The sequence below is a fragment of the Haliotis rubra genome, unplaced genomic scaffold (assembly GCF_003918875.1).
Source record: "Haliotis rubra isolate DU_JTF1 unplaced genomic scaffold, ASM391887v1 Scf43, whole genome shotgun sequence".
Classification (NCBI taxonomy): Eukaryota; Metazoa; Mollusca; class Gastropoda; order Lepetellida; family Haliotidae; genus Haliotis; species Haliotis rubra.
Window position 1 is genome coordinate 1,383,944 of NW_025767113.1, and position 24,793 is coordinate 1,408,736.

General features: G+C 45.6%; 3 protein-coding genes and 1 long non-coding RNA gene across 4 annotated transcripts; 1 reads left to right on the forward strand and 3 right to left on the reverse strand.

Annotated features, from left to right (window-relative positions):
• Positions 1–418: 418 nt before the first annotated feature.
• On the reverse strand, positions 419–1,500 carry LOC124289022. Its single transcript, XR_006901568.1, has 3 exons — positions 1,373–1,500; positions 899–964; positions 419–514 (listed from the first exon to the last, which is right to left on the reverse strand). It is a non-coding gene; the product is annotated as an uncharacterized LOC124289022 (long non-coding RNA).
• A 2,452-nt stretch (positions 1,501–3,952) lies between these two features.
• LOC124288931 (calcium-activated chloride channel regulator 3A-1-like) lies at positions 3,953–23,555 on the reverse strand. Its single transcript, XM_046725523.1, has 11 exons — positions 23,453–23,555; positions 22,544–22,828; positions 22,146–22,377; positions 20,922–21,105; positions 20,678–20,787; positions 19,826–19,952; positions 7,890–7,954; positions 7,531–7,804; positions 6,581–6,745; positions 6,236–6,444; positions 3,953–4,835 (listed from the first exon to the last, which is right to left on the reverse strand). Exons 4-10 carry the CDS (start codon positions 21,103–21,105, stop codon positions 6,317–6,319), a joined length of 1,053 nt encoding a protein of 350 aa, XP_046581479.1. The 5' UTR covers positions 22,146–22,377; positions 22,544–22,828; positions 23,453–23,555; the 3' UTR covers positions 3,953–4,835; positions 6,236–6,316.
• Positions 22,195–23,947, reverse strand: LOC124288933 (calcium-activated chloride channel regulator 1-like). The gene is made up of 4 exons (XM_046725524.1): positions 23,938–23,947; positions 23,453–23,718; positions 22,544–22,828; positions 22,195–22,377 (listed from the first exon to the last, which is right to left on the reverse strand). The coding sequence occupies exons 1-4, from the start codon at positions 23,945–23,947 to the stop codon at positions 22,195–22,197; spliced, it is 744 nt and encodes a 247-aa protein (XP_046581480.1).
• On the forward strand, positions 23,946–24,749 carry LOC124288934 (300 kDa antigen AG231-like). Its single transcript, XM_046725525.1, has 2 exons — positions 23,946–24,197; positions 24,339–24,749. The coding sequence occupies exons 1-2, from the start codon at positions 23,946–23,948 to the stop codon at positions 24,747–24,749; spliced, it is 663 nt and encodes a 220-aa protein (XP_046581481.1).
• The last annotated feature ends 44 nt before the right edge of the window (positions 24,750–24,793 follow it).

Genomic DNA, 24,793 nt, shown 5'->3' on the forward strand with positions numbered 1-24,793 from the left:
ACACCTTGTCTCTGTTACACCTTGTCTGTTAAATCTGGCCTGTTTTACACATGACTGGTACATCTGAACTGTGTTACATCTGTTCTCTGTTACACCTTGCATTTTAAACCTGGCCTGTTTTACACAGTCTGTTTTTACACCTGATCTCCGTTACACCTGGTCTCTGTTACGCCTTGTCTGATCTGTTTTAACCTGTTCTCTGTTATACACGACAGGTCTGACAGCTTGTTCTCTGTGACAGGTTACACCTTGTCTGTGTTACACTGTGCCTGTTTCACCTGGTCTCTGTAACAGTTGGCCTCTGTTACGCATGGCCGGTTACAGCCTGTCTGTGTTACACTTTGTCTGTTACACTTGGTCTCTTTACGTATGATCAGTAACACATTGTTAAATCTGGTCTGCGCTGTACCTAGCTTGTGTAGCAGGGTCACAATGACGACACGCAAAGTGAATGCAGGGTTGTAAGTTCTGTTTATTTCCAAGTGGATGGAGATTTCAACATACACGATAAACCCTGAAACAATCGTAGCAACAACATAATAACAATATAATAACAATGTTCGGCATGTTTGCAGAACATACACTGACATCTATTTATATATATTCAGTATATTAACATTATAAATGTTAATAGAGCTTGAATGCATGAGCGCCGACGATATTATCTGTACATTAAAACATTACGGAAATATAATGATCGCCGAGGGATTGAACTTTACAAAGATCAGGGGCGATAACTCATGACATGACTTAAACAAAGCCATAAATGATATCGGCGGCAATCACCGCACAACATACACTATTTACCTTAGAAGGTTAATATAAAGGAACGATGATTCTGTATGCTAGAATGATATATACACATGATATAAACAGTATTGTACGGCACATTACATACCCTATGTATGGCACAGGGGCCCGTGTTTATGCCTGGCTGCCATAGCAGACGATGGAATAATGTGTGCTGGAAATAACATAGATTCCGATCAAAACCAAACCGATTCAGTGTAAACTGTCCATGCAGACATAACAATAAGCATGGAAAGATATATTTTATACACTGTAAAATCTTAGATTGAGACACTTTGCCATTATTTGTGCAAAATGCGATAATAATAATTAGACAACATTCATACACAAAGCATACTCACAATGCCTCGCTTTGAAGTTATTTCATGCTATTTATGGGAATATATAATACACATTAAAATGGAAAGTTTGTGTTTACCCGCGTGCCGATTACAACACATGTTAACTACCCTGACGGCATTAATTACCCTTATTAATATACGCTATGTGTTTAAGATTACTTATTGAATGACTGCTACATTAGATATGCATAAACATTATTTAAGATAGTTAGTTTACTAACCTGATGAAAATTAAGTTGACGCCTATGTTCGTCTGTCTCTCACACAAGTTTTGTCAGTTGTGTCAGGGTGCGAGGTGTTCAGGCATAGAAAAAGCATGCAGGTTTGAATGGACCAATCGTAACGTGTTGTCACGTTTGGGTCGACACTATTGGTTGTATTACTAAAACTAAGCGATTAACTATATGAATTGTTTCAGAGCTGATATGAGCTGAAATCAAGAAACTTATTTAAAATACATGAATTGTTAACTATTTCATTTTCAGTCACTGTAGTGAGTTGAAACAAAGCAATATATTAAAATACATACGACCTTTTACATAACGCCTATTGGATGCTGAAATAAAGACGCCTGATTGTTGATGCTGAATAGTGTCTCAAAAGCTAACTGAATTAATGTAACATTTCAATACACATACCAAACCTGTCCCTGCCACACTGGCCTGTTTTATAATGTAAATGGTCTATGCAGCACACTCTCTGACATTGTCTGTGAAATCTGTCCTGTTTTACACATGATGGTACATGATCTGTATTACATACATCTTGCATTATAAACCTGGCCTGTTTAACACAGTCTGTTTTTACTGATCTCCGTTACACCTGGTCTCTGTTACGCCTTGTCTGACAAACATGGTCTCTGCTATACATGGCCGGTTACATTTTGTCTGTGTTACACCTGGTCACCTGGCCTCATTGACACGTGATTGACACGGCGACCGTCTGTTGTGAAACAAAGGAACTTAGATCTAGAGAGGAGATATTAACGCACACCGTCCTTCACTTTTCCTTGTCCGGAACACAATTAATACACCATGCAGTATTTCTTCTGATGAAATAGTGTTACACTGTCCTGTATTCACATCAGCTGAGCTAAATTATATCTCTGCAGAGCCTTTAACTTTGAATCAGGTAAACCCTGAAACTGTGTATATTGCTTGTCAGGAAATGTGGACGTGACATTTTCCAGGCACTAAATTGTAATGTCACATGAAATTATACTAACTTTTGTAATTGAACAGTTTTGATTGGTTCAGTCATGTACATTGTTCCTGTTTTATTTGTTTTCCTCTGTAGATGTTGTCAAGGTAACCGAGAAGAAACAGCAGTGTTTCGCTATAGATAGTCGATAGATTTTCTGTGAAAAGAATGTTAATATATAATACATTTCTGTCCACTTGAAGTATTCATATGTCAATGTTTTATCAGGACAATCCAACGTTTGTTTGTGACGGTAACAAAGCTTATCGGTCATATGGCACATCAGAATACTTGAGTTTTTATATCCCTGTAAACAATAGAAATAAACTACTCAGGACAAACATCTATGGATGTGTGCATGTTCCCCGAATATTATAGCATTTGGTAAATGTTTTCAGGACACAGGACCTAGTATTATCCCAGATATCATCAAGATGATATCCATTCCGCCCTCTGTTGTCTCCTTGAGCCATCCGTACAAAAACAATCTACTCGAGAGACCACGTATGAAGTCAAGTGTTTGTGATTCACGTATCAGGTACCGTGTTAGTGATGCGTGGCATGTGTTTGTTTATATAGTGGACCTTTAAGTTCTGAAACAACATTGTCAATGTGTTCGTTGCACATGGTTTGTTTTACATGAAGATCCGTAAACCGTACTCAAGTAGCATGATAAACGCTTGCAGTGATGTATAGAGTGACTAGATATTTGTAGACACTACCTACGACTGTGTGCTTTATCGCTGTGTAGTTTTATTTGTAGTTTTGTTCACTACCTACGTCACTGTGTGCTTTACCCCATCGCTGTGATGTATAGAGTGACTAGATATTTGTAGTTTTGTTCACTACCTACGTCACTGTGTGCTTTACCCCATCGCTGTGATGTATAGAGTGACTAGATATTTGTAGTTTTGTTCACTACCTACGTCACTGTGTGCTTTACCCCATCGCTGTGATGTATAGAGTGACTAGATATTTGTAGTTTTGTTCACTACCTACGTCACTGTGTGCTTTACCCCATCGCTGTGATGTATAGAGTGACTAGATATTTGTAGTTTTGTTCACTACCTACGTCACTGTGTGCTTTACCCCATCGCTGTGATGTATAGAGTGACTAGATATTTGTAGTTTTGTTCACCTACGTCACTGTGTGCTTTACCCCATCGCTGTGATGTATAGAGTGACTAGATATTTGTAGTTTTGTTCACTACCTACGTCACTGTGTGCTTTACCCCATCGCTGTGATGTATAGAGTGACTAGATATTTGTAGTTTTGTTCACTACCTACGTCACTGTGTGTGCTTTACCCCATCGCTGTGATGTATAGAGTGACTAGATATTTGTAGTTTTGTTCACTACCTACGTCACTGTGTGCTTTACCCCATCGCTGTGATGTATAGAGTGACTAGATATTTGTAGTTTTGTTCACTACCTACGTCACTGTGTTGGTAAATCACCCTCTTTCTATCAAGCACTAAGACGCAATATGTAAGAACGCGCACGTTAAATATCCAAATCATCACCATCATCATCATCATCATCATCATCATCAGGGCTGATGATCATCACGGTCATCATCATCATCATCATATCATGCAATCTTTGATTAGTAAATCATCATTTATTGCTTATAAATTATGCACGATCATCACATCAAATGTATATTTTACATCGTGGAAATGTATTTTACTGTAACTACAGATATCGTAGTGACTCAGAGGTGCGATTAAATGTCTTGTATAACTCATTCACCTCAACCTCACGCCTCCAATCAATATTCACCAGGTAAAACATGGTATCGTTGTAGTGTGAGTCTTTGTCCTGGGCCGGCGATTGTCTCAGTCTGAGTGTGGTCTCATCAGTGGTCATTGGACAGTACAATGATGTTCGGTGTGATGAAGTGGAATATCCTAAACAACAACTGACTGACATAGTACAATAGTTCAATATTTCACATTTAAGAAGAACGACTCGTGTGGAACAGATGGCTCGGTCATTTCGGCATCAAGCGGGTCGGATGGCATATGGAGAATCTTCTTCTTGATGAACATCCTGGCAATAAAACAGCACCTGCAGCACCAACAACAACAGCCACTAATGTACCGCCGACAACGGCGACGATTACAACCGGGCTTGGCGTCTGCATCGGTAGTGACTCGTCCGACTGCATGGGTAGTGACGTGGACGACTGCCACGGTAGCTTTGTTTCGGCAGTTACTTCGCCTGTAAGTGTTACTTGTTTGAAAGTTGCCATAGCTATCTTGGATTTATCAGAGTCGTGATTGACTTCATCAAAGGTCACCATGGCAAACCCGACCGTCGTCCAACCAACGGGTGTCTTGATCGTCATCTCCTCCCTGCTGTTGGCGGGGCTGGGCGCCAAATGTCCAGATATGATCATATTTGGTGTCACGTTTAGGCAAGACGAGAACTCATTTCTCAGTGCGGCAGTAGTTTCTGCGATTCGTATTTCATATCTGGAAGCTGAAAAATATACTTAGAAAATTGATTTAGAAACAGGAATCAATCTGCTGTCTAGAATGAACATATGATATAAAGCGTCCAGAAATATCGGTGGTGCGAGAAGGGATCTGACTCTGTGTGCCTTATCTAAAATACGAGGTTGGTCCACATTCTAAACTAAACAGACTGGTACCGTCTACGTGCATGAAAAATGTGCATCAAACTGCTGTTTGGTGTTTCAAAATGTATTTCGAGATTTTTAATTTGAATTACTACAGCAGAATTCACTTCTACGATCATCGCTAAACGACATTGTTGTCTCATTAAAAGTATTACTGAAAACGTTTCTAATGACCAAGTTCCATTCAGCTGTAAACATATATATTTTACCGGCTCATATGGCCCACGTCCTTCACGGTAGAACTGGGTGCCCATTGCTTCTCAAAATGTTATGTCATAGTCATAACTAATAGTCATAGTCTTTGTTTACCTATCGTGGATGTACCGTCATATTAAATCATTCATAAAGACATACCCTTCAAAATGAGGACAATATATGTTGATAACTGTTGTTCTTTATCCATGGTGGACCATGGTGTATCATGGTGGGTCATGGTGTATCATGGTGGGTCATGGTGTATCATGGTGGGTCATGGTGGGTCATGGTGTATCATGGTGGGTCATGGTGTATCATGGTGGGTCATCGTGTATCATGGTGGGTCATGGTGTATCATGGTGGGTCATGGTGTATCATGGTGTATCATGGTGGACCATGGTGGGTCATGGTGTATCATGGTGGGTCATGGTGGATCATGGTGGGTCATGGTGTATCATGGTGGGTCATGGTGTATCATGGTGGGTCATGGTGAATCATGGTGGGTCATGGTGTTCATGGTGGGTTAAGAAGTGTATCATGGGTTTACCTATCGGTGTACAGTCATGGTAAATCATATGGGGGTATGTTGATCATGGTGGGTGGACCATGGTGTATCATGGTGGGTCATGGTGTATCATGGTGGGTCATGGTGTATCATGGTGGTCATGGTGTATCATGGTGGGTCATGGTGTATCATGGTGGGTCATGGTGTATCATGGTGGACCATGGTGTATCATGGTGGGTCATGGTGTATCATGGTGTATCATGGTGGGTCATGGTGTATCATGGTGGGTCATGGTGTATCATGGTGTATCATGGTGGGTCATGGTGTATCATGGTGGGTCATGGTGTATCATGGTGGGTCCACAAATTCAACCTAAAGAAGTCTAACGATTTACAAATGTTTTGTTCCGTATCTCCGACGGATGAAGTTGCACCGTTATTTAAAAAAAAACGGTTATGTACGTACGTTTCATGCAGTTTCACAATATTCAAACCAGCACTCCCTTTATGTTGCACGCAACACAACAAACAAAATATTTACCAGTGCCGACATTGAGATCGTCCCCAGGTGCAGTCCAGGTCAAGGTCACTGTATGATTTCTGGTATCAAAAGAGATGACCTTCAGATCGGTGACTCTACTCGGGGCATACATGTCTTTTCCTTTCTCAAAGCCATCCACGTCCATTGCACCAGCAGAGGTTGAGCGGGTGAAATTCTCGGCAAGTTTAGTTGTGACAGGGGAGTAACGTCTGGAAACAAACCATGTTCTCAGGTTACAGATCTACCAGGTAACAGTGAATGTCATGGGATGTAAAGCTCAGTTACCATTACCGGCGTAATGTGGTGACAAATAATGCCCTCATCTAAACACAAATAGATACATACTGTGAAATCTTGAGTTTGCCCTCCCGAAGGCGGGACCTCCCTGAATGAAGTAGCGTGTTTTGTGAGCGATGGTCCTCACGTCTACATCCAGGGAGTATCTCTCGTTTCCGCTGAACTGGGTGAAGTACACGGAATACACCCCGTCGTCGGCCATGTTGTCCGGCACTGTAACAGGGACAGCCTCTCGTTAACGATGTTCATGTATATCAGAGTAGTTCGTCTCACTTGTACTTAGTGTGAATCTAGTTACATACACGTTCTCAGTAAAGTACAGATTCTAGTTACATTTTTGGTTGAATTCCATCTGGGATTCGAACCCACACTCTCAGTCAGGACCCGCCAGCACATAAAGTCAGCGATCTAACCGAATCAGGCACCCAGGCTTCAATAGAGGTGAAAGTGGTATACTTGGTGTACCGACCTGACGAGTGACGACTGACACGGCTTACACGACAGAAAGCTTTGAATACAGAATGTCATTTAGAAGGTGGTTAATGTAATACTAGTATTTGTCATGTTTGGAATTACACTTCCTCAGTGACGTCACTCAGTCTGCTTCTGATTCTATACACACACCACCTAACCAATAACCAAAGTTACATCTGGACACTTGTGGACACGTACATGAACATACGCTAAAAGGAGTTGATGACCCCGAAGTGACTCCGAACTGATATGTTCTCATCGACATGGTTACAGAAAGCTACAATTCAAAATTTAATATAATACACAAGACCCTGTATCTAAACGTGTCACACCTGAAACCACGTGGTCACTATGTGCATCCAGGAGTACTTCTCATCCTTCATGAGAAATGCTGACTCCCGTCAAACGTCATACAAAACAACCGTATTGGAAACACACATACATACAGTCTTCATACCATGTCCAATGCTATAGTATACATATATATTTTCCACACTCTGTAGATAGATCCACGTTATACTTACATGTCCCGTCATCCTGTGGTTTTAGAGTCACGGGAGGACCAGTTGGTCGTTCTACAATCACAGTAACGTCAGCGTCGACAACGGGGGAGTAGCCTTTGCGTACACTGACATAGACGATAGGTTTAACTGGGTTAGCTATGGAGAGATCAGCGCCCGTGGAGGACAGCCAGGAGTTGATCTCATAGGGTTGGGCGTGGTCCGCGGGGAGCGCCTTCACCACAAGGGTCACTGTGCCAGATGTCGGGCTCCACAGTGAATAGCGCCATACCCCTGTCTGAATACATAAACAAAGTTAAAACACGAATGTCTTTGTGATGACTGAAACGGCCCATGATTGTTTTAGTAATAAACTCTTATACCTGTGCTTTGTGGAAGTTGAATCTGACGATGTTGAGTGTGGGGTCGATGGAATATTCACTACTTCCTAGAGGGCTTCATACTTCACGCCATCAGGGGGGTATGAAAAGGTCACCTAAAACACAACACAAATGGCTTTTGTCAGGCCCTTACATAAGCTACTACTTTCCCCGGTGCACCACGATACATATACATGTAGCTTGTCTCTTATCGGACGCTGGTGGACGCTTTGGGTATGTTAATACCGACTTTAAGAAATAGAACCCAACAGGGCTTGTTTTTCGCCATTGAATCTGGCGTGTTTGATGTGTTGTTTCACCACGTACTTCTTAACACCCTTAGCCTTCCGGATCTTACCATTGTCGGCCTTCAGGATGGAGTACATCTTAGGCCTCAAACCTATGTACTCAGCTATGGGCGTGCCAGCACACTTGTCCTTCATCTTACCTAGGACCTTTTTATTTACCGTGCTGTATATGGCATGGTCCTTGGGGTAGTCGCTGGTGTCATACAAATCGAGGCGTTTCTTCATGTCCTCGTACACATCCTCGGTTCGAATCTCCATCAGCAGGGAATCCGTGTCAGTGTACAGCACTTCACACCTGTCGTCGTAAACAGGCCGGTTGAATTTTATGTGGCTTTTCTTCATGTGTAGGGCAACCATGTCGTCGGTGAATATCTTGCTACGGTTGAATGCCGGGCTGGCTATCAGTCTCCTGAGCTTGTCTTCCTCATTCGACCGAACCAGCTTCACGGTCACGCGTTTCCTCAGGTTCACCATAGTCTTACCAAACACCGAGTTGTTCATGAGCTTGTAGAGGTTTTTCTCAAAGTCACTGGTGGCAAGCTTCCGGAGGTCTGTGTTCATTCTGATGTATGGCTCCATCCATGGGCTCTGGTTGAACACGAGCACCCTGTGTATTTTGGTCAGCTTCATACCCAACGACAGGTACAGCTGTAGGTTGCGATAGTGAACGATGTACTTGGTCTTATTCATTAAGTTGGGTACGAGTTTTCAACGTCTGTCACCCGCCCACCAAACAAGTTATGTTGGTACTCAGACATCCAGTCTGGGTTAACCCTCATACGTTCGGGGGCCAGGGGGTAGCTGTTGTGTGATGTGTGTAATGCCTTGGGGTATTCTAAGTCAACCTCGAGGATATAACCTTTGTTCGAATCGTCCGTGATGCTCATAACATCGATCTCGGACGATACCCGGCCGATATCGGCCGATACCCATTCGAATCCCCCTGTGGGTAGATACTGGCTCATGGCCCAACCGTACAGGTTGTTGGCGTCGAGATAGAGAATATGATTGATTGGCTTGCTCACGGGTTGTAGCCCTTCACGTATTGATTATTTGCTTTCGCGTATCGTTTGGTTTCCATGGAAATCCCGCCTAGCAAGCCTTTCTCAATGAATAGGTGTAGTCGTAATCTGTGAGCAATTCCAACTTAACTCCGGTCTTTTTCAGCAAGGCATCCTTACCTTACAGACCTGGGCTGGTGTAATACCACGCGGGTCGAAGTTGATACTGCTTGAAACACGTCCGCCTAAACGCCTCAAACACGCCGGGCTAACAGCAGTACATCTGTCCTCACGCACAGGTCGTGATAGTCACCCAGCTTCTACAGCCCAGTTTATTCCATACCTAATAGCGCATGCAGTAATCGCCTTTGGGATATTGCCGAAGTCGGTCAGATTGCTGTAAAATTCTCTGATGGAGGGTAGTCTGTCTCGCTAATCTTGGCTCCAGCCATCCATGTACTCATAGGGGTACACACCCTTCCTCATCAGCAGGGGTCTAGTCTCGGCGTCGGTGTATCGATCGGTGATGGGGAAGGTATCGTTGGCCTTGACCAGACTGTCGAGTGACGACAGGAGGAACTGAACCGAGTCGATGAACCTCAGGCCATTCAAGCTGAAGGAGATGTATCTCTCCATGTTGTTGGGGATGCACGTTAGGTTGCCGCCGACTTTCGCGATGGCTTGCATGATCAAGTAAGAGTCATACCCTCTCAAGTTGTGAAAGACCACGGGGATGTTTATTGTCTTGGGGTTGATTCTAAGCTTGAGGTTGCATGCGCTGCGAGCGGCGCCTCTATACTTATCGTTCAGTGGTGAGTCACACACGTGACAATTAGTGCTACAGGCGTGGGCTAGCCGGTCGGCTTTGGTCATAAGCATGGGAGCGACTGTATACAGTGCATTCCCTAATAATTTTTTCTTCCTCCTGCAAACGCTTTAGAAACTTTTCAGCCGCGTCGGGACCCCTGTACACTACGGGAGCTTTCGTTTTCCCATCACAACGGACGACTACGTATCCAAACCCACAGGCCTCATGCTCCTGTGTTTTCTGTGTGAAGCTCTCGCCTGTGGGAGTAGCCCCGGCAACCTCAATGGGTTTGACCAAGGCTTCAAAGTCGGCATAGATGACATAAGGCACAGACATTTGGTTTTTGTGGCTGCCGAATTTTAGGATATTGTCACCTTCCTTAGGCATGTCGACTCGTATGGCCGTCTGCCCCACACCTTGGCAATCCTCCCGGTGGGTTTCTAGTAAATCAGCTCGTGTGAAGCCGTGTAGGCACCGTTCGCAGAAGTGGCTCTTTTCTCTGTGTGCCGATTGGTCATACAACAGCCTGCTAAAATGTTTTATCCATGCGTAGTGGTGCTTGTCACCTCGCTGGATCATGAATATATTGATAACGCGGCGTGGGGCGGTGCCCCCCTGTTCCCCCAACGGACTGACCCTGTGCACTATTGTTGTGTTACCTTCGTGCCCAAAGACGTTTATAGCTATATTATTCTGTTTTTCTATTTTAGTGATCTGAGATATGGGGGTGGGTTCATCTATACCATCCCAGTTGAGCCCATCGTCTTGGTGATAACTAGAAGGCCTGTTCGAATTAGTGTCAGCCGGAAACAAGGCTGACCTGATAGCTAACCTCAGGCAATCTTCTCCTCTATTCTTGACGTTGACCATGGCCTGTTTTTTCTTATAGTAGGGGGGCAAGTCTAGGTATGACCCGCCTCTGAATGGCACGTAGTTAGCTATGTCTAGATAGACATTATCGATTTTATCAACAACCCACCCGGACCCCATGTGTGTGTAGCGTTCTAGGTATTCTCATATCTGCTGAAAACTGGTATCGATTGATGCGTCTATGGTCTCTGTATGAGTGACGACCTCCTGTTTACCTCGGAAGTAAGGCTGAAACCTACTCAGTGACCCCAGTGGGGGTTCCCCCCACGTTCTTATCAAGTGACATTTTCACTGTGATCTGAAACTTTATACTTCCCAGATTGTTTAGTTCCTGGTTGACTTTATCAGCTATCAGAGGCTTGATATCTGTGCTGTCTATGTTCCTATCAACATGCATGCTCCAGCCTCGCAAATAGTTACCTACAGCACGCTCAGTGGGTATGAACTGTAGGTCAATAGCTCTATTCTGCCATAATAGTTCTACAAGCTGTGGCTTCCTCATACGGGAATAACCACCTTAACCCAAATTGCGTACCTCGGCTTTTAATTGTTTTACAGTGGGGAGCTGACGGTGAACGGGGTCATGTGATAACAATGGGACTAACCCGGCTCTCCCCAGGTGGGAATAACCCGTGAACCCAAGCTCTTTTGCTTGGACTTTAAATTGTTTTACCATAGGAGGGGCTTGTATGTTAAGTAATCTCAACACTGCTGATTTGGTCATTCGAGAATAACCAATTACACCCCGCTGCCTCGCGATCTGCTTGAGCTCACTAATAGTAGTCATAGTTGCGTACACACCTAGGTATATCAATCTCTAATTGGGCCGCCGGCAAGGGAGGTAACTCCTCCAACCTTGATTAAAAAAGTAGTGAGGCGCCCATAAAATCAGAGGGTTATATCTCTATACTTAGATGGGCCGTTTCGATCCAGTACTTACACTGGGGGATATAGTATTCCTTGAAGTTGTGCAGGGATTCCTGTATACTTGTAAAACAATTTATCTGGTATTGAGTCGTGATGCCCCGCCCACATGTGCAGGGGAGAGTATACTAAACACCCTCTTTAATCCATGCCGCTTCCAATATGACCTGAAATCTGAAGCGTCCCCATAAGTTCAGTTCATCTTTGAGTATGTTTTTGACCAGAGATTCGATGGCGGGTATACTTTCCCTGGGCTCAATTTCCACAAACATAGTTATCCCTAGGTGTGTCCTCCTCTAATTGGGGGTCTATCCTGAGGAGGCGCCTACGTTCTTTTATGAAGGCCTTTTTATTCTCGTAGATGAGATGATGTCTGACTACGTTTGCTCCGTGAGCTTTGCATAGGCAGTAGTGCCCTTTAACCCCTATACCACACACAGAACACGTGTAGTTAGGGCTTCCCATGTGTAAACAACAGTACCCCTCAGTCCTGCATCTCCTACCACAGGCTTCTTTCTTCCCCATAAGTATGTATTCGCATTGGTATGGAGCAGATCTCATCTTTAGCATACTTATATGAGTACTTAGTCTAATTGTTTTGCAACCAACGCAGTCGCTGCTATACCCAGCGCAATGAAGACCAGTTCACGGTCCATTTGCCCCTTGGATGGTATGTAGTGCTGAGCGAGTGTGGGGTTATGTAGTGGTTTCAGCTGTTTACCTGTTAGTAGGTAGTATTCTCTCGCTGCGTCGTCGACATCGTGGAATGTTTTAACGGCATGGCTCTCACGCCTGAGTTGTTCGTTAATGTAATCGATCCTCTGAACACGTTTTTTCGCGTACTCGGATTGTGCCGATTGTAATTTCTCAATAGCAAGGTCGTGCCGCTTACGCTCTGCCTGAATCTCAGCCACGTGTGACTCTCGTAGTTTCGAGAAGAGGAAATTACTCCCGGAAAATGCCAGGGCATTTACTAACTTCCACCAACCATCATGGCAATCGTGAGCCATCCTATATTTACTTCATAATATTTTCAGGTAGTATCCCTTGTTTTACTAGGATGTCCTTTGTGGCCATCGCCATACCAAGGTTCATTATGAGCATACCCATATCCTGCAGGTTGAAATCTAGCTTAATAGTCGGTTGTTTAAGCACCATTTTGGTCAACCTAGCATACCCTACAGCTAGACTGGCGACCACGTTGGCGTGGTATGCGTCGTTGACGAACGTTTTCCCCTCAGACATTATGTATATGATATAAAAATATATATTTTATAACATGATATGTGGGTTGACCTCTAATTGTGGGGACTCCCCAGGATCCCTGTGTCGTGTATATAACCATGAGATAGCCACGGCAGCAGTTACGCCTACAACCAACAAGAGTCGAGTCGGGTTCACCGTGATACTTTTATGTTGGTGACACAACCGTTTTTTACCGGCAGCTACTCTCTTAGGATTCTTCTGCCTGGTGACTGTAGGGGGTTGGGGTTCCCCCAACTTTGGGTTAACCTCCCTGGGGGTTTCCCACATTTGGGGTTTCCCCAACGTGGTGGTCTCCCCCAAAATGGGGGTCTCCTTGGGGGTTTGGGGTTCCTCCTGTGCAGTATCCATCTATACTATTATTATTATTTTTCCCCTCCTTAAATTGGCAATGCTTTGCCGTGATAATCGCCGCCGTCACCGGGGCTAACAACATACCATATTTGTGGTACAGCACGCAGCTGATAGAGCTCAAGGCATGTTCAATAAAAGGGTCTTTCTCAAGGTCTTCCCACAGGTAAAGTCGGCGCTCCGGGGGCATGGGAAGGAAGTACGACGCTATACCAGTGTATATCTGGGTCATAGCCGATCCTATAGTCTTCGTCATCTCTGGGCTAGTGACCATGTCGAACTCCAGAGAGATGTTGTTGATGGTGTAACTGGCCTCATTGCCGTTCGGCGTACGCACTACTTTGCTGTAGTCGTTAAACGTGAGCTCGTATTCAAGCCTATCACCCAGCGCGGCCTGGTAAAACGGCGTGTGTTCCGTGAGCAACTCGAAGTCGAGTGGCACGCAGAACCTGTTCCCATACGCTTGGGCGATGGCCTTTTCACCCTCTGATATCTTGTCTAGCTGGTCTTGCGTGAAGCCAGACCCCATGCGCAACCGGGTCGATTTGCTGATGCCTTGATACACGTCATTGACGCGTTCTCCCTCGCTTTTCCAGAGGTCCCCGTAGCAGTGAAACACGTCACTGTCGTTGATGCTCAGCACCTCGTTACCGCTGATCTTGATGGTGGTTTTCTTGATGATGGCTCGACCTACGTTCCGCACTAGCTCGCGTTTGTCGTTGCCGGAGGTCAGCGTGAGGTTGAACGCCAGTCGAACCGTGCCTGGTACAATGAGGTAATTCTTGCCAAGGTTTGGGAATCTAACCAGCAGCGTTTGTTTCTGGTCTATCTTGCTGGGATTGTTGGTGATGGTCACCGACTGGCGCACGGCTCTGACGCCTAGAGGCTCTCTTGATCTTCTGAAAGGATCTAGTTTTCTACCATACATTGTTATATAAATGAAATATATAAGTTTTAATACTAAATAATGGCTGAGTACATCCCTATGGATGATATGTAGGATGATAGTGCCCTGGCATTCGGGGAGGATGAAACCACATTCGAGAATGAAACCTCATTCTCGCAAGGCAATGAACTTGTGAAGCAGGCCATCAACGGGTTTTACGATGGTTTAAAAGGGGATAAAAATTATGTAGAGCCCTGAGGGCGAGACTATTCCAAGTTTTTTGTCGATGGCAAGGGCACGCTGCGATTGAGGGATCGCCACCTACCTTAACAAACCCTTACCCGGGTTCGAATTTACCGTTCGGGAACTGCAGGGGCTGGACAAGGCCATGCAAACCTTTCGCGGACATCTCGTGAACAACACGGCCAAACTGGATGCGATAGACGACCACATCGCCCATGAAAAGGTCGAACTCGATGAAACGAAGGACGAGTATCTGAAAGCCACCATCGAGGAACGAATACGTAATTTGGAAGAGGAAAGGAAGACCCGGCTGGAGCATCCTCCTTCCGAGACCAGCTTCGATCCCAGATCAGCCTTGCGCGGGAAACCGTTGATCGAGTCCTAGACCAGGACACCACGCTAGCTGACAGGATTCGGATCCTGTGCCGGGAGCAAGGGATCACCATCGCCAGCATTCTGACTGCATTGGGCTTCATCATATCAACCCTGGTGGTGTCATTGACAGGGGGTACACCCACGCCTGCCAGCGGCAGTGGCACACCAACACCCACAGGTGGCGTCAAAGACTGGATAAAAAACTCGGGGAGGCCCTGGCTAAACTGGCTGGTAAGGCAGCCGAAGCCCTGACAAGCATGCTGGGTAGCATCGTCTCGTGGCTGCTGAGCGCTCTGGCTAAAACTGCTACGTGGCTCAGTCAAAACCTGTGGGCAGCCATCGTCGCCGTGGCGGGTTTGGTGTACGTAGCGGCTAAGGAATTTTTAACCAAATAAGTCCCAAACCAACCGCGACCCCACCAACCACCAGGGCTGTTTTACGATCGATGTGCTGCTGATTGGATGCCTGCTGTGCAGGCTGTGGGGGTGTTGGTTGAACCCTAGGCTCCGGGGGTGGCGACACTATACCCGTTTCACCGGTCGTGGGTGGTGGGACGTGGGGGACGTTGACGTCGGGTTGACGCCCAACTTTTAGCCGCCGTGGCTATAACTATTTCGTTGTTGCAGCCCACCACTTTTTTTACTCTCAGTTGCATATCGCTCGGAGCCATGTACAGCCCCACGTCGAACACGTAGTCGACTTTCGACCTGGCGTATTCCAACACGTCTTGGTAGCGTTTGATAGCACTCGGTATATCAACTGGAGAATTGATAGCATCCTCAACGTTAACAATGAACTGTTTCTGAGCGTCGTAAGCAGTCCCCTTACCGAGGATGTTGGAACGCGTTTGCATCTGCGCACCCAACAGCGCCCACACGTACGTTCGAATCGAGTCGTTCAACCTGATTACCCCGGCACGAGTAAACCCTCTCGACGTGTCCAACATGAACTTTTTCCAGTCATCCGCTGCCCCCTGCTCAAACCTCCAGACTCGGTAATCCTTGCTGTTGTTGAAAGCCATGTAACGGTCATTCCACTCGTTTGTTGTGATATGATCCGACTTGTAACCCCATTCTTTCATCTTCTCGCTGGCATCCACGAGGGGCATGTTGTGAACGATGGGGATACCCAACCCGTGGTTCCGTCCAGGCAAACGCCAATCCGTCTTCGGGTTTAGTATGAATTCGTTGCAAGGCCCATCTATCGTACTGGTTGTTTACTGCGTTCCACGCCTTGTCCTGTGGGAGCGGGTCGCTGATCTCATTGAGGATACGTCTGACCTGGTAGTACACGTGGAACGTGAACACAGACTGACTCAGAGGTCCACGCCGAGTGTCTGTCAATGTCACACCACACCCCGCGCACCACACTGCGAAGTTGAGTTGATTCTGCCAGAACTGCATCGGTTTGTTGAACCAAGCATGAACTACCTTGGCGTTTGTCACCGAAAACCTATACCGATGGAACACATCTATGAACTGGGCGCCGAAATACAGCCCATCAGCGACTACGATCTTCATGTGGGGGAAATCTATGTCCAGTTTAGGGTAAAACACTCCAGGGGAGTAAAACACTCCTTGAGAGGATGCTCCTCCTTGGGAGTACATTTTAAAACTATTATATAATGAGCATATATACTCTAACATGTACATAACACTTCCAGGAATAACGAGCGGCGAGGCCATTCAGCTGACGCACGCGATCGATAACACGTCGGGTCAACTCGAAGTCGCACTCTGCGATATCACCTACCTACCGCGATGGACTAACATCAATGCCAACAACAATAAGCTGTTCGTCAGTGGAGCTTGCAGCCAGATAACTGACGGCTACTACAGCGTGTGCTCGCTAAGCGACGAGGTCTTCAAACCCCTGGGAGCCGAACTCAAGATGAACGACTCAAACGGCACAGTGGTGTTAATCAACAATGGAAGAAACTCCTTGAGGCTCGGTCGACCATTGGCGAGGACACTCGGTATGCCGCCTGACGAGATAAAATCAACAACTACCGGCACAGGCACGAAGTTACCCGACCTAGTACCGTACCGAGAGCTGTGCATTCATCTCGGCCAGGTGAGCACAACAGACAACAATGAAGGTGGGCACCCTTCCACGATACTGAGAGCAGTACTGGTGAAAACGGAGAAATACAACGACGGCAGAACCGAGTCGTTTTCATCGCGGCAGTATAAGAGGTTGACTCAGGGCAACATCCCTGAACTGATAATATGGGTGTTAGATATAAATCATAATCCCGTGAATATAGGATACCTCAGCGTAACGCTGCACATAAAATGACCAGCGCACAAGGCCCCGGAATGAAGTTGAAAAAATGCATCAATGTGGGGATCTCCGACCTCGGGGACACGCTCGGATTCGACGACCCCGGAGTAGATGGTAAATTGTACGCCTTGCAACTGAAAAACAACATTTACAAACGCGTTGAAGTCCCCTCCGGTGGAGCCTTGGTGATAAAGTAGATACCTCAAGAGCGGTCGTCAACACTCGGTACACCCTAGTAAACACCGGTGATGATAAATGGATAATATACCCATCGTTCGGGGGCAAACTGTTCGACTTAGACGATGTTGAGAGCACTACCGTCGCCCGAAACAAACCATATACGCTCGTCTTCACCGAAGATGACAAGTGGGTGTTGTTACCCGATAAAGGCGACTGGTTTCTCAATATTAGGCTCTGCTCCCCCTACGTGTTCACGGATAACAAAGACAACTACCTAAACAAAGTCGTGAACAACGGAACCCTGCTCGTGGCTTACGTCCCGACTCAGAGACGTAGCGTAATCATCAGTCCAGTCGCCAGTATAGCAGCCCACATGCTATCGGGTAAACCGGGAGTGCAAGACGTGACATTGCAGTTGGTGTCTGAATTTGCTGGCGTGGTCAACATCCTGACGAGCCTACCGGATAACGCCACTCTGATCATCAAAGTCTTCCTAGGGGAACCATCGTCGGATGATGTCGAAATCGTGAAGGGGATCAAACTCGGGTGGGCGAAACGACACCAGTATCACGTTTGCACCGTTTATGTACGGGTGGGTGTCGACTCCAAAACCAGTCTGCAGGGAGTCACAGTGATCGTGGAAGACACGATATCACTAACCAAGATCTTCCTACCCGACAACATACACTTCATGGGGGTGAAGTGCACCCCTGAACTATTATCAGAAAACCAGTTGGAAACTATATCGTAATAGTATTATAGCAATGACCAGTCATCGCCCCAACGCTACGCTTAACGACCTAGGGGACACAAAGGGATTTGATCAGCCTGGTGAGGAAGACACCTTATACATCCTGCACTTCAAAGACAACGTGTATAGGCGGGTGTCATTATCAGATTTTAAAGAGCCTGAATGGTTAGTCAACTTAACCCTCACCTCACCTTATATCTCATTAAAGGAACAAAGTCGTATCTCTGAAATTAGGAATAGTGGTATCTTACCCGCGTGTTTCGTTCCGGGGCCTAATACAAGGATTATACTAAGACTGGTTTTACCCAATATGTTACAGGCATTCCACGGGGGTGAGTTAAGGTATGACTGCTATGGGCACATAGGGGTTCCGGCTATGGTACCAGGCTCCACACTCATCATAGAAGTCTATATCCTGGTACATTCTGTTAGTAAAGAACAACAACTTTTACCCAGGGTGACAGTACACTGGAGTCCCCGGTACAATTCTCAACTTTACCGTATCATCATACAACCGGACCCCTCAACAGGTTCTATAACCCCCTCAATAAGCCCCTCCTATGGGGCTCGTGTGGATGCAGAGTTCCCTATTAACTTCTCACCTATTCTCCTACATGAGGATCTACACCTTATAAGCCTCAAGTACGTTGATCGACTGTTAACTGAAGACCAATTAAAAAATATCTCATAAGATATATTATAGGCACACAGGATGGGGCTATACCCAGTCGTAGAGGAAGTAGCGAAGACACTGGAAACTGTAGACGGGTTCTGCTTGAGACAGTTATGTGATGTAAAACGCCAACTAGAGCAAGACCGCGACACACGGAAAGCACTATGTAAGAAGTACCATAGAGCTTTCAATATCGTGGATGGGGCTGATACTGCCCTTATGACAACCAGCATGGGGCTGGGGGTGACAGGTGTTGGGTTGTTAACTACCATCGTGGCTACACCCGTAGTGCTAGGTATCGAAATAACAGCCGGGGTGGCAGGGGTGGTAGGGTTGGTGCTTAAGTTTGCATCCCGCAGACTGCATCGTAAGGCATTGAAACACGACGAGATCAGGGTTCTGGCTGAAGCAGAACTGAACCAGTAAGTGAGCGTATTTCCACGCCACTCACTGACAGTAAGATCTCAGAGGAGGAGTTTCGTTCAATCATCTCTGAACTCACAAAATATAACAAAATGAAACAAGAGATTCGATTAAAGTCTCGTAAGTCTGCTATCAGCGATGACGAGAAAAAAAAGTACATAGAACAAGGGGTACGAAAAGCCCAGCAAGCCTTTATTACGAACTCCAAAGAGATCATAAGGGGATTCACATTAAACTGTTTCATCGAGGTCAACGACATAGGGTAATCACACAATAGTGTCATAGCGGCACGTGGAGCTATTATAGACGCAGCCCAGCTTTGGATGATGCAATCCCAGGATAGACCCGTTAAACCGAGATTATTCAGCTAAGTCCCTGGTAGCTCAATCGGTTGAGTGGTGGGGCTGTGAGGTATACATGGGGGGTTCGTATCCCGCTGGTGTCTCAATTTTTTTAATTTTTTTTTATAGGTCGGGAAAGTAGTAGGGGTAATGGGGCGAGATCTAAGGGTCTGACAAAAGCCTTATTTGTGAAATAAGGCTTTGCAGAGGCTTTTGTTGGACTTGATTTCGTACCCCCATTATATATACTACTACCCACGTACCGTCACTGATGTTCCATGCGGGAGGGTGAAGACAAACATTGTATCACTCCCTACTGTAGCGTCCATAATTACGTCGTCTTCCACAGTTGTACCGCCAGTCACAAACTTAGCTGCTCTCAATATCTGAAAAAACAGACCAGGAATTACGCTGGTGTAGGGGCCTAGGGACATGGCTTTGAACCTCCAAATTCGCCTTGAACATGGAAGTTGAAGATGTCATCGTTCTGTGACAAGTAATAACAAAACCCAACATTGTTACATTGAAAGTAGTCACAAAACACATTCGAGTTCATTCCATATACTCCCGTTGTCAGGGATGTACATCTTCACAATGGAGGGGCACTCGAAAGGAGGCCACTTTCATAGTTGGTAAAACCAAAATCTGGGTATTCTGACTTTTAGGAAACGTGTGAAAGTGTTTAGTTTTACGGCGCTTTTAGCAATATTCCAGCAATATCACGGCGAGAGGACGCCAGAAATGGACTTCACACATTGTACCCATGCGTGCCTGGGTCTTCGGCGTGATGAACGAACGCTTTAACCTCTAGGCTCACCCATCGACTCCTCGTGCCAAAGAGCACGTGCACATGTCAGAATGGATCTTTGCCAAGCTTAGCACACAATACAACGAAAGAGTTGAAATAGCACTGGGTTCCTTCAGGCACTTGATCCGACCAATCCGACATCTGAGAGGCCCGGACTATTCTACAATGTTCCAGGAGTCATTATATGAAACCATCTGACCCAAGTGGTTGTCACAAACCATCCTATATATCACGTATGACTTTCCTAAAGAGGAATATATGACTACGTTAATAAGTTGATTTGCAACGATGTCGTGAACGTACCTCTATACGGACCCTGTTGTTACAGATGGAGATGTCTTTCATCAAGGTCTCGATGACGCTGTCGAGGACGGTGGAGGCGGCGCCCTCAGAATAGTAGGCGTATTGGCCACCTGGCAAACATCAGCAAGCCAATGAAATAATCTCCCCCCTCCTGATTCCCATTGCATGGCTTAATGAAATGTTCCGTAGGAGCAACAGAGCATAGAGTATACTTAGCATATAAATAAGCATAGAGTTGACTGACCTGTTTCATTTGCTAGTTTCCCTATGGCACGGGCAGCTGCACTACTGTAGGCCACTGCGTGTACCCGGACTCCAGCCTGGAGTAACTGTCCTTTCATATCAGCTACGTAAGGTGGAACGTTCTCCTCTCCATCTGTGATCAGCACTATCCTGCCTTCCTTTAACGCACCTGCACCTTCTAGCATCTGTCAGCAGCAGTTTATAGTCCATGTATGTAAATATACACATAATGTACAGCAGTCGGAGTAACAATCGTCTTTCATCAGCATGCATGACACATACACTAAACGCCAAAAGAAACCTTACCCTCCTTCCTTAATGAATGGGGTACCTGTCTTCAGCTGGCGTTGTGATGCGTGGACGTCCACTTCTTGGTCTGTCTACGGGGACCCCAGGCTGTCTGAAGCCCTGAATAAATCTTATAACCGTGATACGATGGCATCCGAGGGCGTTGGCAACGGCATTGTATGGCGACCCATCTGCTCAATTACAATGGCTCCTTCTCTCTCTTCAGCTGTTAATCGTGGCATATTTCTCGTACTTGTGTATCATATCATGCATTCTAGGCTCTCTTTATACCCTACAGAATCATTCTACATGTGAAATGGATGCTAATACTGCTTCAATATTACTGCGTTTTGGCAATTGATACTGCTATGTGTAAACAGAAAATGGAAAAAGCAAAAATGTTAACAAAGATAATTTCAGATATTCCCAAACTTTTTTTCACAATATCACAGACACGTTTTGCTTGTTTTCACTCATGCAAATCAGCAAAAAATGTTTTAAAAGACTGAAATCATGGGAATGATTATTTGACAATTTTACACACTCTACAACAGTTGTTTCTTGTTTTAATAGTTGAATATATTTTTTTTAGTTTCTTGTTGAACAGTTGTTTCTTGTTTTAATAGTTGAATTTTTTTTTTTCAACCTTTCTTTTGGACATCTAAATCATTGTTATTGGTTTATTTCGGCATGGACGAAAATAGGACAATTTATCGTCTCTTGAAAAAGATGCATTTCAGTTGAATATGAATGCATTTGAGAAATATATTTCGTGATTTGCATAAAGCTGTGTTGTTCACCTTTCCTGTAAACTAATACCTTCTAACATATCTTTGATAGTTTTTAAGTAATTCGTAAATGTAGGAGGGTTACGTTTCTTTTGGCGTTTAGTACACATATTCTGTAAAACTACAAATAAAGATAAAGTTCTTTCTACCTGTTTAGCAAGAAGGAGTCCACGACCAATCCCGGTGGAACCTCCATAGTTATAGCTGTGTCGGCAGCTGGTTTGAAACACGGTCTCTGTCAGCGGTCGTCGACAACAGCGTCAGTGGTATTGCTATAGACGCTGTGGAACTAAACGTTACCACCCCGACCTTGGTTCCCACGGGAAGGATATCTCTGATGAGTTTGTCTGCTGTCTGACCTTGTTTGAAGTAGCGGTCGTTCTAAAACACAATTCCATTTCGATACCGCATTACACATTCCATAACATAATGAATGTAAGACCAATATAACATTGGCAGTCAAACTGTTTCGTGTGTACTAAATATCCTTTGTAGTGATGTTCAGACTGTTAAGCCACCCTATATTGGGTTATAAGTCAACTCTTACCGATAGCATTGAACCGGAAACATCCAGGACAAGGACCACGGGTCTACCACAGACTTCCCCTCCAGTGTGTGTTGTGGTTTTAGCGTTGAACAGAACGTTGAACGTCGGTCTTATCTCAGCCTCGGTCTTGTTGACGGGTGGGTTGGTACCTCCCCTGAAGTCGGGGCTCTCCAAGATGACGTCCCAGGTGCCCTTGCCCCCACACATCTTGTTATGCAGGTTCGGGGCCAGGTCGTTGTGAAGGTAATCCGGGTCATTGGTATTGCTCTCACAAAATGTAGTCACCTGCAATATAATGTATGATGTATCCTGGACACTTGCTGCGGACAACAATGCTGAAAGTGCCCAGTGGTCACATCATGAAACACACCAAAACCATTGTATTCCGAGTTAGAACCGGATGTCCACATATGCATGTAGCAATCTTTTGTGGTCAAAGCATTCACTTAGACATTAATCTGTGTGTATCCACTGTATGACGTCATCAGTTATACTCATTGGGGAAAACGTTGTACAAACCAGAACGTATTACTGAGCAATATTCAAGTTACTGTTCTTTTTCAGTAATCTGGGCCACATAATCTGATTGACATCATGATCAACAAAGACATGTATAATTCAATTCAACGACCTTGAACACCCCATTCCATTCTTAATGGCTGCTCGGTACCAAATCTAACCCAGATCGTTACGGTCGAAGCAGAAACATCTCAGGATATAATAGTATCATATATTATTTTGTATTGTTGACCTTATTTCAATGAATGTATTTTAGTCCTAATATTACTATAACTGTCAGTGTTTCATATTACAAAATATATCTGTATGAGGGTAGACGAAGTCCCTAGTATGTTTTTTTTTTCTTTTATACCCGTCAAGAGGCAAAATGAATCGGTGAAAACACTTTACCGATTTGACGAAGACATCGTTCATGATGGACGCTCTAGCCGTGTTGCCGTCCACGTCCGACAGAAAGTAGCAGTCCTTCCCTGGCAGCTGTGTGGCCGGGTCGATGCTGCAGTCCCCTTGTAGCTGACCCTTGATGGAGTCGGTGCAGCCGGTGGGCATCAAGGTGTCGTCGTCCAGGTAGAAGTTGGGGAAGTCGGCGTTGCCAAGTCCATGCTCATCAAACACGCCGTAACGGAGATGCGCGAACTCATGTACGAGTGTCCGACCTGCAGGTCGCAGTCCAAGTGTTTTGTTTGTTATTTACAATTTCACTTACAAATCCCATCAACTTCACAACTTTGTTTTCTGAGCCTTCGAACCACACAGATATAAATACTTAATGGGAAACCTGACTTGATATGAGCAGCCTCAGTCACAGTAGCATCCGCCCACACAACAGGACCTGCTCACACAGCAGCATCCGCCCACACAACAGACTTGCTCACACAGCGGCATGCTCACACAGCAGCATCCGCCCACACAACAGCACTTGCTCACTCAGCGGCATTCGCCCACACAACAGGACTTGCTCACACACCAGCATCCGCCCACACAAAAGGACTTGCTTTCACAGCGGCATTCGCCCATACAACAGGACCTGTTCACACACCAGCATCCGCCGACAAAAGAGGACGTCCTCGCACAGAAGCATCCGCCCACTCAACAGGACCTTCTCACAAAACACCAGCCGCCTACACAACAGGACGTGCTCACACATTAGCATCCGCCAACACAACAGGACCTGCTCACACAGCAGCATCCGCCCACACAACAGGACCTGCTCACACAGCAGCAACCGCCCACACAACAGGACGTGCTCACACATTAGCATCCGCCAACACAACAGGACCTGCTCACACATCAGCATCTGCTCACACAACAGGACCTGCTCACACAGCAGCATCCGCCCACACAACAGGACCTGCTCACACAGCAGCAACCGCCCACACAAGAGGACCTGCTCACACAACAACATCCGTTCACACAACAGGACCTGTTCACACAGCAGCATCCGCCCCCACAACAGGACCTGCTCACACAGCAGCATCCGCTCTCACAACAGGACCTGCTCACACAGCAGCATCCGCCCCCACAACAGGACCTGCTCACACAGCAGCATCCGCCCTCACAACAGGCCCTGCTCACACAGCAGCATCCGCCCACACAAGAGGACCTGTTCACACAACAGCATCCGCCCACTCAACAGGACTTTATCATGCAACAGACCACATCCATGCAGTACCATCTGTCCCCCTAACAAAGGTGAGTCCTCATGATTTATTGCATCATGATAAGTTGGTG

Coding starts and splice junctions, on each gene's coding strand:
- LOC124288931 (XM_046725523.1), bottom strand. CDS start 21,105: ATGCTAGAAGGTGCAGGTGCGTTAAAGGAAGGCAGGATAGTGCTGATC. Junction 6,746..7,530: donor ACCACAGGATGACGGGACAT/GTAAGTATAACG, acceptor TCCCTGTTACAG/TGCCGGACAACATGGCCGAC. Junction 6,445..6,580: donor GGCAAACTCAAGATTTCACA/GTATGTATCTAT, acceptor GTTTGTTTCCAG/ACGTTACTCCCCTGTCACAA.
- LOC124288934 (XM_046725525.1), top strand. CDS start 23,946: ATGCTCACACAGCAGCATCCGCCCACACAACAGCACTTGCTCACTCAG. Junction 24,198..24,338: donor AGCCGCCTACACAACAGGAC/GTGCTCACACAT, acceptor CCAACACAACAG/GACCTGCTCACACATCAGCA.
- LOC124288933 (XM_046725524.1), bottom strand. Junction 22,829..23,452: donor ACGATGTCTTCGTCAAATCG/GTAAAGTGTTTT, acceptor ATTATATTGCAG/GTGACTACATTTTGTGAGAG. Junction 22,378..22,543: donor TTTCCGGTTCAATGCTATCG/GTAAGAGTTGAC, acceptor ATTGTGTTTTAG/AACGACCGCTACTTCAAACA.